Genomic DNA, 17,500 nt, shown 5'->3' on the forward strand with positions numbered 1-17,500 from the left:
TTACAAGCCCTTCTTTCTGGAGTGTACTGTTGAGTACCGGGTGGAGAAGATGCCATATTCAATCACTCCCAGATCCAAACCCTCAGGATCCAAAAAGGTAACAGAACTAACATACTTTGATGATTGGAGTGGGTTTCACTGTCTGTTATTGTGTCCGTTGGTTAAGTTATCTGAAAGGCTAAAGCGTAGCGTTAAAGGCGGGAGGGTCTAGAGATATGATCCACACCCTCCCAGTGTGCCTGTGGGACCAGTGCCCCTCGTGGCCCAGTACCCATGTACCCCTCTGCTCTCTGTGTGCTGATGAGGTGACCAACACGGTGGTCTGGAACAAAGCGGAGCACCAGTACCTGGTCCCGGTGTGGATCATCATCCTGGCCATTCTGGCCGGCCTGCTGCTCCTGGCTCTGCTCATCTACCTGCTGTACAAGGTACCAGGAACCGCACCGAACCGGATCTGTGTGGAACCTTAACCGCACCGAACCGGATCTGTCTGGAACCTTAACCACTCTGAACCAGATCTGTGTGGAAGCTTAACCGCACCGAACCGGATCTGTGTGGAACCTTAACCGCACCGAACCGGATCTGTGTGGAACCTTAACCGCACCGAACCAGATCTGTGTGGAACCTTAACCGCTCTGAACCAGATCTGTGTGGAACCTTAACCACTCTGAACCAGATCTGTGTGGAAGCTTAACCGCTCTGAACCAGATCTGTGTGGAACCTTAACCGCACCGAACCGGATCTGTCTGGAAGCTTTACACAGACAGTGCATCCATGGCGGAAATGACCCTCAAAAATTTGCCCATATCAAAAAGTCTTTCCTTTATTGTCAAAACAGCCATCAAATTATAATTACAAAAAAATGTTTATCATTATAAAATAAGACTGTATGCAAATAAGCAATAATATAGGTGAATCAGGAAAACATGCTAAATCTATTTAAAAGGAGGCATAACAAGGCACCACCAATCTGATTTTCTAATTCCTTATGATACTGTTACTGTGGTCAAGCGGCTGAAAGTTACAAAAGACCCTTAAATATCTTCAATATTTCTTAAATATCAGGTATGTTAACAAAGATGCATTTTCTTAAGATTCACCAAATGCGGGAACCTCAAAGCTTTCAGCTTTCTGACAAACACTTATTTTAAATACTGTCGTTTGATTGGCTGTAATTCGTGCTATTATGTCTTAAAGCTCCCATGTCATGCCACCAGGTGTGGTGTGATTGGCCGTCACAAGCCGTTTTTTAAATCTTCCCCTTATGACATCACAAGTGGGCGTGTCCACCTAGATGTGCGACGGATAGATCGGTCCACCAGCCCACCCAGTGGACCGTAGCAGACGTCACGCATCTAGGTGGACACGCCCACTTGTGATGTCATAAGGGGAAGATTTCCAAACCGGCTTGTAACGGCCAATCGCGGCTCACCTGGGGGCGCGTCCCGGGAGCTTTACGGTCCTGAGCTCGGCCTGAGGCTGCCTTGTGTTCCTCCTGCTCCAGATGGGCTTCTTCAAGCGCGCCGACCCTTACGGCACCACCATGGAGAAGGCCCAGCTCCGACCGCAGGCCTCCTCAGAGGCCTAGGGTACCACCCACCACCCCCACCCAATAACCACCCCCACCCACCAACCCCACCACCCCCACCCACCCCCACCACCCCCACCCACCAACCCCAACACCCCCACCACCCCCACCCACCACCCCCACCACCCCCACCCACCAACCCCACCCACCACCCCCACCCACCAACCCCAACCCCACCACCCCCACCCACCAACCCCAACCCCACTCACCTCCCACACCCACCAACCCCACCCACCAACCACCCCCACCACCCCCACCCCCACCCAATAACCACCCACCACCCCCACCACCCCCACCCACCACCCCCACCACCCCCACCCACCAACCCCAACCGCCACCCCCACCACCCCCACCCACCACCCACCACCCCCACCCACCACCCCCACCACCCCCACCCACCCCACCCACCACCCCCACCCACCCCACCCACCAACCCCAACCCCACTCACCAACCCCACCACCCCCACCCACCAACCCCACCCACCTCCCACCCACCAACCCCAACCCCACCCATCAACCCCACCACCCCCACCACCCCCACCAACCAACCAACCCCACCCACCAACCCCACCCACCTCCCACACCCATCAACCCCACCCCCACCACCCCCACCCCCCCACGAGGAAGCGCTTCAGCCACTGTTTCAAAGAACTGGAAAGACTTCCAATTTCCGGGCGTTTGCATTTGATGAAAAAAAAAAAATGGAGGGAACCCCATTTTATGAAGGGACTATTATTGGAACGGCTACCACTGGAATATTTGATATGTAGCACTGCACTACAATGGCCACAGAATCCCATTCCGAGGTTGGTCAGATACACGTCAAGTCCAGGTTCATCTCTGTTCATTCGTCCAGTCAGGTTTGGAATCACAGCTAAAATGTCTGATTCATTTATCTTTGTGTTATCTATATATCTCACAGTATGTACGCAACATTTGCATTCGTTGGTTGTGAAGTGCTGTACTCAAATGCCCAAGCAGGAAAATACTGAAGAAATACTGAATTTATTTAACTGGAATTCATCCCTCTCCCATATTGGGAGCTTTGTGTGTGTGCGTGTGTGTGTGTGTGTGTGTGTGTGTGTGTGTGTGTGTGTGTGTGTTGCATATGTTTGTAGGTACTCTTTTTTGTTATGATCCAAAATAAATCCTAATTTTATATACTCAACTGACATGTTATTTATGCACTAGTGGTGGTGCTGTAGAGCAGAAGAAGATATCACACACAAACCCTCCCTCCATGCGTTTGTCCACCATTCACATGCGTTGCAGTCACACACCTTTGATTGACAGGCAAAATCCCAGATGTCTCCTTAAGAGGCAGGTCCCGTCAACCAGAACACAGCGCGTCACCAGCTGAAGAACGGCTAGGGGACTCCTCACACTCAACCTATTGACATTCACTACTTTAAACTAAACAAGCAATCTTTTTTTTTCCTCAAGGACTGATTTATTACTTCAAAATTGAGATTTGGTCATGATGGATTGTCTTTGAAATGATCAAAGCAGGATTTGCCACGGTCACTGATCTGAACTAGAAGTTTATTAGATAAGATTAAGAAGAAACTTAATCACAAACATATGACGAATCTAATAAATAATTGTTTACACTTGCAGTGTTTCTCAAACCTTTTCGGTCGTCCCCCACTTTGGACAAGGGGGAATTTTCAAGCCCCACCTGCCCCCATCGCCCCAACACAACGCTAATGAAATAGCCAAGCTTAACATTTCCAAATTTATTGAAGTAACATCAAGTTACATCATGTTGTATCTAAATTCTAACTCAATAACATCAAATAACAACAAGTTCAACAATAGAGAAAATAAAAGTGCAGCTGTGTCATAACTTGCATCAAGTTCAAAAATAGAGAAAATAAAAGTGCAGCTGTGTCATGACAAAAATAACTTATGAGACCTATCCCTGCTTGAGTGGCTGCAAAGCTGCAAGCTTAAAATGTTAAAATGGAGGCCTATTTCAAATTTAAAAAAAAAGCATTATTAGTGACACATCTACAAAATATGCGATCAGTGCCCCCGGCCGAGAAGCGAGCTCGAGTGTCAGCGGACACACTATCGGACGTAGAGGACTCCAGCGATGAGGCTCCGCAGCATCGGGATGAAGCTGCTGCTTGATTACAAAACACCTAAAGACGACTCTCTTGGTGTGTGATCGTGGTGGGGAGAGCACGGTCGTTCATTTCCCAATATCGCTCAGATTGACAGATTTATCCTCGCCATCCCCGCTCAGCGCATCCAGCGCAGCAAGCAAGCGAGCGAGACTCCTCCGGTGCTGGATCTGACATTCAGGAGCGGAGGAGTCAAACAGAAAACTAAAACCGTCAACAGTGGATGATGTGCTTTTTTGCACGGCAATCTAAAGCACCACGCCAAACGCCGCTAGTGTAATTCCCCGGCGTTCCATCTTATGTGTCTAATTTTCCTTCGGGTGCGGGTCGGGCGTCAGTATCAATTTATAGCGGGTCTGGTCGGGTGTGGAATGTAAATCACGCTACTGTCGGAACACGGGTCGGATGTGGTTTTAAGTTTTGTGGGTAAGGACGGGTGCGGACGGGTTTGCAAAATAAGACCCGTGCAGGACACTTTTTAAAATCCCCTTCAGCGCGAAACATGTATTTGCCACATCTTGCTCCGACTGTTTTTGACTAATTTGAAAATGTTTAGCTACCCTGGCCTACACCCAAATTTAGGATTGAGTTTGCAATCAGCAAGGCAGGTTAACGAGCACAGCGACGCGGCGCCCCCGATATAGAATGACGAGTTGGAGCGCGGCGACGGCACCTATTTTATTGCATGAACAAATATTGATATATATCTTATATCGACATTCTGCTTGAAAATACGAGATATGACTTTTGGTCCATATCGCCCAGCCCTACTGTCAAGCTTTTGCTCCTACCATAAGAAATATGGAGTTTTCAGTGAAATTTCCTCCCGTTTGCGCCCCACCTGTCACGTCTCTATTCCCCACCAGTGGGGCGCGCCCCACACTTTGAGAAGCGCTGGTTTACAGTGTCTACTGTATCGGTTTATATAAAAGTTAAACCTTCAGTACAGGACAAAAACACTAAAATAATAATTATTTACAACATCCCAAGGGGCTGTGCTGTATACTACAGTGAATACTACTTAAGCTACTGCATAAATCCCAGCGTACAACCCAACACAAACCTGATGATACTAAAAGAAACACAAAACACAAACAAATGAGAAATCATGACACGTTTTTACTGAAACTGGAACACTTTGAGACATTGTTTTGCAGCTGTCTGTGACCTAGCTTGCTAGTACCAAAAGTACTGCATCAGTAAAATGACGGCTGGACAATACTTACAACGAATCTTGCTATACATTGTGTTTCTTCAATTATATTTAGGTGAGCACCATTAACACAGCCATCATTAATAGTCAAGTTCAAAACAACAAAAAAAAAAAAACATTGATTGTCATTGATCTCCTATGATCAACGACAGAACGTCATTCACCTGCTGACCACCGAATCGCTCCTCCTTCAAAACAAACAACCGTTTAACACATCTCCTGAATTTAAATACATGTAACGGAAGTCAAGAAAAGTATGTATTTTGGCAAACCTTTCAATGATTAAAATGAACATAAACTAAATATTAGTCACTTCAATAAGAAAGTTGGATTTACCAATTTAAGACAACTTTTACAACCGGCCTGCAACTGACGTTTCCTGTTCCGTAGTAAACGCCCATGTTTGGACTGGCGAGCCCGCTGCTATAAGTGCTTCCTTGGTGATTGTCTGATTGAACCTCTTATTGACTATTGGACCACATGTCCTACTACCAAAGGAAGGAGGACACATGTCACACTGGTTGAATGTGTGTAGGCCCCCCCCGGCCCTCTGCGGGCCCCTCATTCGCCCTGGCCCTGCATCTGTTTGCAGAAGGCCTCAAACTGCTGCTGCTCCAGCTCCGTCATCACCTTGTTCAGGGCGTAGATCTGGAAGCGGAGGAAACAGCAATACAGTGAGATGAGAGAGCGCACACACACACACACACACACACACACACACACACACACACACACACACACACACACTCCAAATGTACTGCAAGAAATGATTGTGTGAATACATTAGAAATCCAGGAATAATGGCAGCACAGTATAGTAATATAACACAACTAGAAACAGAAGGGATGCTGCAGAACAGTAGAATAATACATAACAACATATCATCCCTTGGTTTCTGATTGTCTTGTTATATATTATTCTACAACAACACAACAAAGAGTCTAAGGAAACCTGGCAGCCCAGTAGGACCCTGTCTCACAGCCTGGTCGGTGGGGGTGAGTAGGACCCTGTCTAACGGTGTGGGGGTGAGTAGGACCCTGTCTAACGGTGTGGGGGTGAGTAGGACCCTGTCTAACGGTGTGGGGGTGGGTAGGACCCTGTCTAACGGTGTGGGGGTGGGTAGGGTGGTGGGGGTGGGCTCACCTCGGCCCTCTGCCTCTGCTTCACCTCCTGCTGGGCGGACCTCTGCTTGGCGCGGTCTCCTCGCGTCGGGGTGGAGTTCAGCTTCGGCTTGTCCTTCCGGCAGGCGGGCTCCATGGGTCGGCTTTCTGAACCAACCTGCCACACATGCAGTAGTGATGGTGAGTACGTCGGACGTGAGGTTCACTGCGTTGCCAGGATAATCCGCTGTGTGCGTTGCTGAAGTAACCCGGGTGAAAGCTTGGAAAGTTAACCTGCGATAGAATGGACGATAACAACAAATCAGCGGTGAAGTTTTAATACTTAATAAAAGTCATCTTCATACTCACCAGGAGATGCGAAATTTCAAGCAATGCCGTTATCTGGTAGTTGAGGAGGACGCAATAGTAAATAGTAGCTTGTTGTATGAGGTCTGCGGCAGCTGTCTTAAGTGGACGGTGTGCTCGGTAAACAGAGCCGACCACAAACCCCGAGGCCCGCCTCAGAGGTTCCGCCACAGAGGTTCCGCTCTCATACCAACGGCGCATACCGCCCCCTATTGCACTGGACCCACCATTCTTTATAATCCACATTCTGTCCTATTTACTGTTCAGGGTTGATTAATATGCTTAAATATGAGTATATCTATATATATTATATCAGTATATATCCAATATCCCACCCAGATCACGGCTGGAGTGCTTGCCTGTAAACCATATCAGGGATGTCTGATGTAGTCTACCTTTGATGATGTATTACAGAAAATACATTTGGCATCTTCCGAAAAGCTGTTTAAGCTGAACATTACCCATGAACATTTAGACATTTAGTAATTATGTTTGTTAACATTATTTATTACATTATTTTAAATTTGTCATAGGATCATATAACTCCTCAGTTCATATCCAGGAGGATTTTACAGTCACGAAATCCAACATTGTGCTATTAACTGAAGACAGTTAGTATTGTTTCAGTTAGTCGAGGGGCCTTGTGAGGAGAAACCAGCTGGCCCAGAGAGGTTCACCTCTCCCTCTCCCTCAGCTCACCGTGGTTCCCCTCGTTCACCTCCACAGGAGGCCAGTCTGGGTTCAGACGTTCATCATGAGCAGAGTGAAGGGATCAGCCCCATTCAAACTCAACTCTGCATTCAGCCTTGTGAGAGCAACAGCCCACAGCAGGGCGCTTCCAATCCCCTTGTTTATTTCTGTAAGGGACGTCACAGAAAACACAGCGTATGTTGTACTAATCCACTGGCCTGTAGACGTAAACACACGTTTGCTGATGAAAGCTCATCTGAGGTGTGGTGTAGCAGACTCAGCGGTCGCGACTGTTCTCTCGCTGTTCGCACGCCGGGCAGGCCGGCGGCTACATCCTGTCTTTACAGAGGAAACTACTAAACGTTTGCGGTCAAGTAAGGACAAAATTATAATAAGTAACCAAAGTCATCTTTATTCTTTCAAAAAGCTTAGATAAAGCATTCCCATGTAAAATAAATGAATTGCATTGATTTAATAATATATGGTGTAAAGGTCAACTGCAGCATTTGATACATCCAACAGCAATAAACTAATACAGCAAATGCATGTAAGGCAAGTAAAGGCATTTGGTCGTCAATGTTTCATATCATAACGTTTCATATAATAAGCACATGGTTTGTGCTTCAAACCATGGATATTTTAGAGGTTTTTGTCATATTCAAATCTTTTTGTTTAATTATATGTATTCTAGGAATATACAATTAGTTAATATTCTCTTTATAATTGGAATATGAACAATATTATATTATGGTACAAGTCGAAGATATTAATTTATGATATTTATTCTATTAATTGTATTTAATCTATAATATTATTAGCAGTTTTAACATAATGGTGAATTATGTCTTGGTACTTTACAAGCCCTTCACCAAACCCTCAAATAATTTAAGATAATTGAATCTAATATCTATATTATTGAATTACATGACATTTCCGTTAGACACTTTTAAAACATGTTCTAAACATGTAATGTTTAGAACATTTAAGGCACTGAATGGCACAGCGTACAGTTCTATGAAGCATGCTTAGCAGACAGATGGTGGCTGGTTCACAATATATCCATATAAAAATAAGGTGTGTTTTTATTGCTGTAATGCAATGTAATCTGTTCTTAGACGGTTAGTCAGTGAAGTAAGCAACACAATGCTCAGACCCTTTTAGAACAGGTCATTTAAATACACAACGCGGTCATAAACGAGTACTTTACCCTACGACCCGCTCCCAGACATCAGAGTGCACTCTTTAAAAAATATCTCTCTCTCTTTATGGCTTAGTGGAGGACAGTGGAAGAAGCAGAACGGTGACGACGCCGAGACGTCCGAACCGGGACAATAACAAACACGGCCATGACCAGAGCGGGCTCAGCTGAAGTCCCGGTGGGACAGGACCAGGGGGGCCACCAGGGTCCAGGTGTAGAGGGCCAGGCACACCCAGCTGGAGGAGATCTTCACCCACACCGTGGGCCACTTGCTGGTCAGGGCGGTGTACTCTGCGTCTGGGCTGGCGTCACAAACAAGGAACATCCTGGATTAACGGCCCCTGGGTGACTCATGATTTAGGAGACACTCAAAGTGAAGGCGTTCCTAAAGGCACGGTTACGATAGGACTCAGAGTGGCCTTCAAACTGTGGGTCAGGGTTGAGACCCACAAATTGTTTGCAGGATTTACATTTAGGTAATTTATTAGTCGCTTTTATCCAAAGCGACTTACAACGGTTAATACACACCGACGGCGGAGTGCAAGGCGACGGCCAGCTCGTCAGGAGCAGTTAGGATTAAGTGCAGCGCTGTGCATGAACTAGTTCAAAAGAACTAGTTCAAAATAACTAGTTCATTGAACAAGTTCATTTTTCTATGAACTTTGAACTGAACGTAACATATGTTTAACTAAAGAAAATGAACTTGAACAGTTCAGATTTTGTGACATTCTGAATTGATGCTTAGGTCCAGATGACATGTTTATTAAATAGAGTTACTGCCTTAGTTGTGATGAATGAAACAGGTGTACAAATAATATCCACAACAATTTGAGATTGTAGTGATGGGCAGCTGGTAATGGAGAGGATTCATTTTAAAAGACAAGCAATACTCACTCCAACAGTTTTTCTTCGGTATCTAAAAAAAGCTGTTAATGAACTAGTTCAAAACTGAATTGGTGAACTATGATCATGAATTTATTCATTTCCTTTTGTATGAACTGAACTTTGAACTAGTTCATGTGAGGCGTGAACTTGCACAACACTGGTTAAGAGTCTCGCTCAGGGACACATCAACACTAGGAGGAGCCGGGGATCGAACTAGCAACCTTCCGGTTCAGAGTGAACCTGCTCTACCTCCTGAGCTAAGCCTCCCCCAGGACGGCCACAAACTATCTTTAAATCTGTTTTATAATTTTTTTCACCAAATATACATAAAGTCAGTTTTAATTGATGATTAATATAAAGAGATATGAGAAGAAGAAAGAGAAACTCTAAAGCTGAAAAAAATGGGATCTTTTTGTGACACGGTAAAGACAACGTGACACATTTAGTGTCTCTCCGCAGGGGGCTCACGTTATCAACAAGTCTGGTGTCACTAGCAGTGTGTGTGTGTGTGTGTGCGTGTGTGTGTGCGTGTTTTTGTGAGTGTGTACACGTGTGCGTGTGTGGGTGTTTGTCTGTGTGTGCATGTGTGTTTGTGTGTGTGTCTGTCTGTGTGTGCATGTGCGTGTGTTTGCGTGCGTGCGTGCGTGTGTGTGTGCTTGTGTGTCGTGCGTGCATGCGTGTGCATGTGTATTAGAGCGCGGAACGGGACGCATTTCTCTGTCTCAGTTGCAGACTATTTTTTTCTCATACTAATGACACGTTTACGTTTGTGTGTATGAAAGCAACAAACAACAAGCCTGCGTTAAGCCCGCGCTGTTAACGCTCGCTTGATGCTCAGAATCATAAACAATTTAAATTCAAATAGGCCCACAAAAAAGGCCACGATAACGATCAATTCCACAAAATGACACGAGAGCTTCTGAGGTTCTGTAGGCCAGGTAGCCAGAGTGTCCCCAGCAAAGTAAAATGAACGTTAACACAAAAGCAACGCCCACGCCCAACGCCTCGTCGCGCAGATGTGACCGAGCCCGACCCCAACCCGAGCATCATTTCTAAATATCTGTCCGGTTTCCATGCTCTAATGGGGATGTGTGCGTGTCTGTGTGCGTGTCTGTGTGTGTCTCTGTGTGCGTGTCTGTGTGCGTCTCTGTGTGCGTGTCTGTGTGCGTGTCTGTGTGTGTCTCTGTGTGCGTGTCTGTGTGCGTGTCTGTGTGCGTGTCTGTGTGCGTGTCTCTGTGTGCGTGTCTGTGTGCGTCTCTGTGTGTGTCTGTGTGCGTGTCTGTGTGCGTGTCTGTGTGCGTGTCTGTGTGCGTGTCTGTGTGTGCGTGTCTGTGTGTGCGTGTCTGTGTGCGTGTCTGTGTGCGTGTCTGTCTGTCTGTGTGCGTCTCTGTGTGTGTGTCTGTGTGTGTGTCTGTGTGCGTGTCTGTGTGCGTGTCTGTGTGTGTGTCTGCGTGCGTGTCTGTGTGCGTGTCTGTGTGCGTGTCTGTGTGCGTGTCTGCGTGCGTGTCTGTGTGCGTGTCTGTGTGCGTGTCTGTGTGCGCGCGCGGCTCCACTGACCTGTACCAGTTGGTGAGGGTCATCATGATGTAGAGCGACGCCAGCAGCAGCAGGAAGTGGAAGAAGGAGTAGCTGTACTGAACCAGGTCCTGCTCGTTGTCCCGCACGCGCCGGGGCCCCGCCCCCTCCGCCCCCTCCGCCCCGCCCGCCCCGCCCGCCCCGCCCTCCGCCAGCACGGCCGAGTCCCGGGACGCCATGGTCAGCTTGTTCACCTGGCTGGTGTTGGACGAGCGGATGCTGAGGTAGGGAGCGGCAGAAGGTGAGGATTAGACCGGGCAGCCCCGCCCGTTCTGCCGGCCGTGTGAGGTCGCCCTAACTCTAAGACTTGCCCCAACTCTGACAGCTTTTAAAACAAGACTGAAGACTTTTATGTTTGCTTTAGCTTTCTGCTAAATCTTAAATCTACAATGCTTCTATTTTTTTTATTTTATTAGTAACTTTGCCTTTATTTTCTCACTTTCTAAAATGCATTTTTATTAACTCTGCCTTTCTAAAATGTTTTTTTTTTACTTTGCCTTTATCTATTTTACTTTTTACTTATCTATTATTTTATTTTTATTGTATGACAATGTTTATATGTGAAGCACTTTGAGTCTGCCTTGTGTATGAAAAGTGCGTTATAAATAAAGTTGCCTTGCCTTGCCCTGCAGAAGGGTCTGGAGAGGAGCGATTCATTTCTTTCTAGTTTCGACACGTTTTTTTTGCGGGGGGAGCCAATCAACCGAGCTGGCGTTTCCCCCCTGGCGCGCTATTGGCTGGTTTAACGCAATGACGACGACGGGGGAAGCGACGGCAAGCGGCCCACTGCTGAAAACGACCCCTCCTGATCTGCTCCCTTCCTTCCTACAACATCACTTCTAAGAAGTGATGTTGCAAACCCCGTCTGTAAGGAACAGGCACAGCGTCTCATATATAGGCTTAGGGATAGGGATATATGTATATATATTTAACATGTTCATATATTTAACATATGGTAGAGGGGGGCTATTCTCCACTAGGCACGGAGCCTGAGGTGAATAATTGTTTTATACTCCACGTGAACACTCAAAAAATAAACAAGAGAACAGTTTTTGCCGGGATTTGAGCAGGTTTATTCGTTTTTATTAGCGTGACGAGACGGCCGTCACATGATATTGGACAATATCCAGAGTTTGAGATCTCAATCTCGGGATATTGCCCAATACCCCCAGATAGAGAACCAATCAAATTGCGCCATCTTATGAGGTTCACGTGTAGCATATATTATATATATTTATACCACAGCTAGTGAAGACTGTACTGGTGATAAATATGCATACATATACAGTATATAAAATATTTTATAAAACGGGTGGCTTAAATCAAGTGATCTGATTGGTTCCCAACTGTTGTATATTGAGCGTATACACACAGCTATGACGCCCGTTCAGTTTACAGAGTTCAGTATCACTCCGCGCCTAACTTGAACTGTTGTTTATTTATATATAAAAGCGATAGCATAGTTCACTGAAGCCTAAAATGATGTTGATTGATGGAGAGGGTGTAAATGTTGTACAGCAATAGGCACACGGTGAGTGAACTCGACAGTAGGCTAAATTGCCGGCGAACCGAGCTACCGTCTCTAGCCTTCTCTCTGAAGGACGCTACCGTGTGTTGCATAGCAACCGCCGTACACTTTGCCGGCAGCCAGGAGGGACTACTTTTTTGTATTCGTTAAAAAAAATGCTTATCCGACTTTCTCGCTTTTTCAAAATTGAGGGGGTCTATGACTTTCATTTCGCCATACTTACGTAACCGTTTTATAAAAGCAATCGCTCACTTCAGTCAGTGAAATGTTCTCATTATACCACAGTTAAGGGGGTCGCCGTCCCTCCGCTCACACACACACATATACTCATGGGTGCGCCCATGGCCTCACCTGGAGTAGAGAATGCAGAGGATGAAGATGGCCAGCCCCACCACGCTCTGGCCGTCCCACCACTGCAGGTGCGGGGCGGTGAGGACCGGCTCCTCCGTGCCCACGATGATCACCCACGTCTGGTTCTCCGGCTCCAGGGGCGCCGCGCTGGGGGCCGCCATCTGCTGGAAGATGCTGAGCAGGCCCGGGTTACAGACGGGGTCTGGGGGGGGAGGGGGGGGACGTGTGTTCAGTAAACAGGCTTCAGTCTGAGGAGCCACCCAGAGGAACGATGAATACTGAATGATATTATGTAAGCAGCTTCACATGTTCCGTTGTGGGCCTGCATGAATGATCTGAAGGAGTGTAGGGTGTGTGAGTGTGTGTGTGTTGGTGTGTATGTGTGTGTGTGTGTGTGTGTGTGTGTTGGGGTGTGTGTGTGTGTGTGTGTGTGTGTGTGTGTGTGTGTGTGCGTGTGTGTGTGTGTGTCTGAGGCTTACTGAAGTTACTGAAACACCAGCCACTGGTGAGTCGTATAGGCCAACTCATTAATCTTTGGAAGCTTAGGCCATATTCACAAACATGTGGTTAGAGGACTGCTGTTGGGGGGATTACTAAAGAGGGACGCCAAAAGATTGGCAACATTCTGCTCTGTATCAGTCACCATGGGTAGCATGAGAACCTGGAGGCAAGGATGTTTTGTTTATCCTTAAGTGTTGGGTGTTTAATAACTTAATTTATCATGTAGGCCTCGCAAAGGCTTGTAGCTTGATGAACCTGTCACATTATCAGTATTTCTTCCCAAAAAGTTTGTTTGTGCGTGCGTGCGTGCGTGCATGCATGTGTGAGTGTGTGTGTGCATGCATGCCTGTGTGTGTGTGTGTGTGTGTGTGTGTGTGTGTGTGTGTGTGTGTGTGTGTGTGTGTGTGTGTGTGTGTGTGTGTGTGTGTGCGTGCGTGCGTGCGTGCGTGCGTGCGTGTGTGCGTGCGTGCGTGCGTGTGTGTGTGGTGCTCCTCACCAGGCTCGTTGGTCATGGCCGACCAGGTCAGGAACATGGTGTACAGGGTGATGATGGACGACTGCAGGAGCCCCGACCGCGGCTGAGACTCCTGGGAACACAGGACAGGACGTAGGGACGCTGCGCTCAGAACACGTAAAACTAAAGCCGTTTCTCAATACCAAGTACGCGGACTACGTACTCGCGGACTTGGAAGTACGTACTTGGCAAGTCCGGACTTTCAAGTACAGACTTCCGAGAACGCGAGTACGCACTCTGCAATTGGAACAGCAGCGGACTCGATGATGCATTCTGGGATATTTAACGGTCCCAAGTCCACACGAGTCACCTCCGACGCGTCCTCGGTAGAACGGCCTCATCGAGAACGCATCGAGAACACTTCCGGGTTTTACGACAGTACTCGCGTACTCGGAATTGGAACAGTGCTTGGGGCTACCACTGATGACGTTCATCGAGAACGCAAAGTACACGAGAACACACGAGAACGCGGATTGAGAAACGGCTAAAGTGTTAGGAACAAAGGCTCTCAGGGGCCACACGGAGGTCCGGGTACGTGCCTGCACCCTGGGCAGCACGGAGAGGAACGACGCCACCAGGCACAGACACAGGTTGAAGCTGATGAAGAACTTGTTGATGGTGCAGGCGTCTGGCGTGGTGTAGTAGGAGTAGAAGAGAGCCACCGCCACCAGGGACGTGACGTAGTTGAACACCGTCACCCCCAGCAGCGCTGCAGGGACACACACAGAGACCAGCTCTCTCTTATACTACATCCTCAACATCCTCCTTAACACCTAGAGCTCCGGTCCTCTCCCCAGGTGGACGGCGTTAAGCTGGCGAGCCACTCCCCTGCCCCTGTCGCCTCCGCGCCCTGCCGGCTTCACCGAGCAGGGGGGGGGAGAGAGAGAGACAGACAGAGAGACAGAGAGACAGAGAGAGAGAGAGACAGAGAGAGAGACAGAGAGAGAGAGAGAGAGTGAGAGAGAGAGAGAGAGAGACAGAGACAGAGACAGAGAGAGAGAGAAAAAAAAAAGAGTAAAGAGGTGTGAGGTCAACTTTGTCTGGGTCACATGTCTATCTCAAGCCTCGAGCCAGGAGTTTTGAATCCAAACACATACATACAAATCTACAATACACGCAAGACACAGAATAAATAATAATAATAATAATAAAAACAATATGAGCTTGAATAGAATCTAACGATCAATCTCAATCTGCTTCAAACGTGCACACGTGAACTGAGGCGTGGCTGACCTGCGTACCAGCCCCTGGGGTTCCCCGTCTCCATCCTCTCCACCCACGCCTCGTTCCAGGAGTGGGCGAAGTCCACCAGCAGCACCAGCTGGATGAGAATGAAGACGAACGCTCCGGATGTGCCCACCGCAAACCACGCTACCAGGAGACAAACACCAACCAATCACAAGGCGGCAAACCGCCACACTACACATTCAATAGCAAATATGTTCATGTGTGTCAAGTTCATTTTGAGGTAATGTATTTATTTTTTGCATAGTTTTAAAGGTTTGGAAATCTGCCCCTTATGACATCACAGGTGGGCGTGTCCACCTGGATGTGTTGCTGGATAGATCAGTCCACCGGCCCTACCCAGTGGACCGTAGCAAACGTTGCTCATCTGTCCGTCACACGTCTAGGTGGACACGCCCACCTGTGATGTCATAAGGGGCAGATTTCCAAAACGGCTTGTAACGGCCAATCACACCACATGTCATGGGACCTTTAACACATGCCATGTACACACTGAGGATATACACAGAAGCTGTGATTGGTTAAAGAAATAAAATATATTAAATAAAATGATTTGAGTCTGCAAACCAGGGGAAAAAAAGAGCCTGGGAAATGTGAATCTTTGATGACCTTTGTGTAACTGAATAGTGAACCGTCATCACTGCAACATTTTCCTTCTTCCAGACTCTGGATCCTTACTTCTAGTGAACGCCCCGTCAGGAATGTAAAAGGCAGCGACTATGAGCGCTACGATGGCAGCGATCTTAAAGAACCAGAACCTGGGAGGAGCACAGAGAAAAAGATTCACTTTTGACTCATCTTCACAGACCAACAGAGCATTAGTGTCGTCTTTTCCAGGCCACCACGCTCCTTTAGCCGTGTCCAATCTGACCTAATGTGAGACCTCGGCATGGTAAAGGATTCATACACGCCACGCGGGGTTGAAGAGTTAGTATTCATGCAACTAAGAAAATCGATTTAACCGAGTTGATCCGACTCACGCGGACCTGTTTCCACAGTCCGGTCAGTCCGAGAGAGGAAGAGGGTCAGGATGTTTCCGTCAGCTCAGGATCAGCCCCCTCGAACTGACACAAACTGACTTCAGCGTTGATTTAGTCAGAGTAGCTTCATGTTAGCAACTCACAAATACATGGAAGTTGGCCTGTTTACTGTAAAAGAGTACCTTATAATGTAACACATATACATTCAAATGGACATTAAATGGACTATGTCCTTCAATGTATTATGAGAAACCGATACAAAGCTGCACAAGTCTGGGTTCAGACACAATTGGATGATTTAGTTGAATGGTCCATCCAATTTTTAGATGTCAGCGTAATTCTAAGCTGTTCGTATAGACTCTGCGTTGTGTATTTTTGTCATAGCTATCCTCGAAGTGGAAATCAAGGCAGATTGATGGGTTGGATCAAAGGGTCGAATAGATGGTTTACTACGGGATGAAATACAGCAAGACACAGACTTAGGTTGAATAATCTATAGTGTAGGACGGTGAGGAGCAGTCTCCACACGTATAAACCATAGAGAGTGTGAATCATGAAATAACCGATTCAGTGTCTCTCTTGATACGGTACATGGCCCTGGCTGTGACGGCCTGGGGCCGGCCGTTTGGCTCGTCCTTGTCGGGACATAAACAAATGGAGGTTTGTTGTAAATAACACCTGGTATCAGTGGGAGAGACACTGGTCCCCACACTAAGACATGTGACCACAGAGACACTAGAAGACATCCTGCACGATGTTTGAGCTCAGGGTCCACAGCGACCAGGGAGAGGTTCACCTCTTCTCAGGGACGGCAGGAAGCCACTCACATTCAAGAAGTAGCCTCTTAAATACGACGTTTGAACGAGAGCAAAAGAGTTAGAAATGATATAGAATCACGTCGCTTCTAACGGAGCAAAGCTGGCGCTTCTATTTCTCTGCTCGCCGCTTGTAGGACTCTTTGAGAGTCTTCTCTGGACACGGAGATTCAAAACCATCACTGTGCGTCAGTGTTCCGGACATGGCCTCGTGCTTTGGGTTCAGGATATTAACGTTATCCTCAACTGTTCCTCATCGGAATCACAATCAGAATCACTTTTATCACCTCTTATTGGAGTACACAAGAGTACAATCGTTAGGCTTGGTTCCTCAACAGCCACATAGCAGCAACACTACACGATAAAGTCAATAAGATTTGTAAAAAAAATACAAATATGTAAAAAAGTAAGTAGAAAAAGTGGTTGTGTGTCGGGGGGGGTCGGGGGTGTCGGGGGTGTCGGGGGTGTTGGGGGGTCGGGGGGGGTCGGGGGAGGTCGGGGGTGTCGGGGGTGTTGGGGGGTCGCGGGGGTCGGGGGGGTCGGGGGTGTCGGGGGGGTCGGGGGTGTCAGGGGGTCGGGGGTGTCGCGGGGTGTTGGGGGGTCGGGGGGTGTCGGGGGGTCGGGGGTGTTGAGGGGTCGGGGGTGTCGGGGGGTCGGGGGTGTTGGGGGTGTCGGGGGGGTCGGGGGGTCGGGGGTGTCGGGGGGTCGGGGGTGTCGGGGGTGTCGGGGGGTCGGGGGTGTTGGGGGGTCGGGGGGGTCGGGGGGGGTCGCGGGGGGTCGGGGGGGGTCGCGGGTGTCGGGGGTGTTGGGGGGGTCGGGGGGTGT

General features: G+C 47.9%; 3 protein-coding genes across 4 annotated transcripts in view; 1 reads left to right on the forward strand and 2 right to left on the reverse strand.

The window, feature by feature from the left end:
* The window catches only part of LOC311338264 (integrin alpha-5-like), a gene marked incomplete at both ends in the record, with an annotated part of 33,896 nt that extends 32,308 nt beyond the window's left edge, over positions 1–1,588 (forward strand). The window contains 3 exons of the mRNA XM_084463492.1: positions 1–97; positions 306–428; positions 1,505–1,588. The exon at positions 1–97 is cut by the window's left edge and continues 5 nt beyond it. Of these exons, the coding sequence (XP_084319618.1) occupies positions 1–97; positions 306–428; positions 1,505–1,588 (304 nt within the window). The remainder of the gene's footprint in view (positions 98–305; positions 429–1,504) is intronic.
* Positions 1,589–4,813: 3,225 nt separating this feature from the next.
* On the reverse strand, positions 4,814–6,522 carry svbp (small vasohibin binding protein). 2 transcript variants are annotated; one of them, XM_084464186.1, is made up of 3 exons: positions 6,397–6,522; positions 6,071–6,205; positions 4,814–5,575 (listed from the first exon to the last, which is right to left on the reverse strand). In XM_084464186.1, exons 2-3 carry the CDS (start codon positions 6,182–6,184, stop codon positions 5,489–5,491), a joined length of 201 nt encoding a protein of 66 aa, XP_084320312.1. In that variant the 5' UTR covers positions 6,185–6,205; positions 6,397–6,522; the 3' UTR covers positions 4,814–5,488. The 2 variants fall into 2 exon arrangements, with proteins under 2 accessions (XP_084320312.1, XP_084320313.1); XM_084464187.1 differs by having other exon boundaries at positions 6,071–6,321; positions 6,397–6,519.
* A 1,922-nt stretch (positions 6,523–8,444) lies between these two features.
* serinc3 (serine incorporator 3) overlaps positions 8,445–17,500 on the reverse strand; it is a gene marked incomplete at both ends in the record, with an annotated part of 18,727 nt that continues 9,671 nt past the window's right edge. Inside the window, 7 exons of the mRNA XM_084464179.1 lie at positions 8,445–8,583; positions 10,724–10,960; positions 12,621–12,822; positions 13,618–13,708; positions 14,175–14,344; positions 14,869–15,006; positions 15,559–15,638. Coding sequence (XP_084320305.1) covers positions 8,445–8,583; positions 10,724–10,960; positions 12,621–12,822; positions 13,618–13,708; positions 14,175–14,344; positions 14,869–15,006; positions 15,559–15,638 — 1,057 coding nt within the window. The remainder of the gene's footprint in view (positions 8,584–10,723; positions 10,961–12,620; positions 12,823–13,617; positions 13,709–14,174; positions 14,345–14,868; positions 15,007–15,558; positions 15,639–17,500) is intronic.

The sequence above is a fragment of the Micromesistius poutassou genome, assembly GCF_964030765.1.
Source record: "Micromesistius poutassou genome assembly, chromosome: 2".
NCBI classification, from domain to species: domain Eukaryota; kingdom Metazoa; phylum Chordata; class Actinopteri; order Gadiformes; family Gadidae; genus Micromesistius; species Micromesistius poutassou.

What these genes read in the sequence shown, in the direction of transcription:
- svbp (XM_084464186.1), bottom strand. Translation starts at nt 6,184, where the DNA reads ATGGAGCCCGCCTGCCGGAAGGACAAGCCGAAGCTGAACTCCACCCCG. An exon ending in AGCAGAGGCAGAGGGCCGAG is followed by an intron (nt 5,576 to 6,070) that starts GTGAGCCCACCC and finishes CTCCGCTTCCAG; the next exon opens with ATCTACGCCCTGAACAAGGT.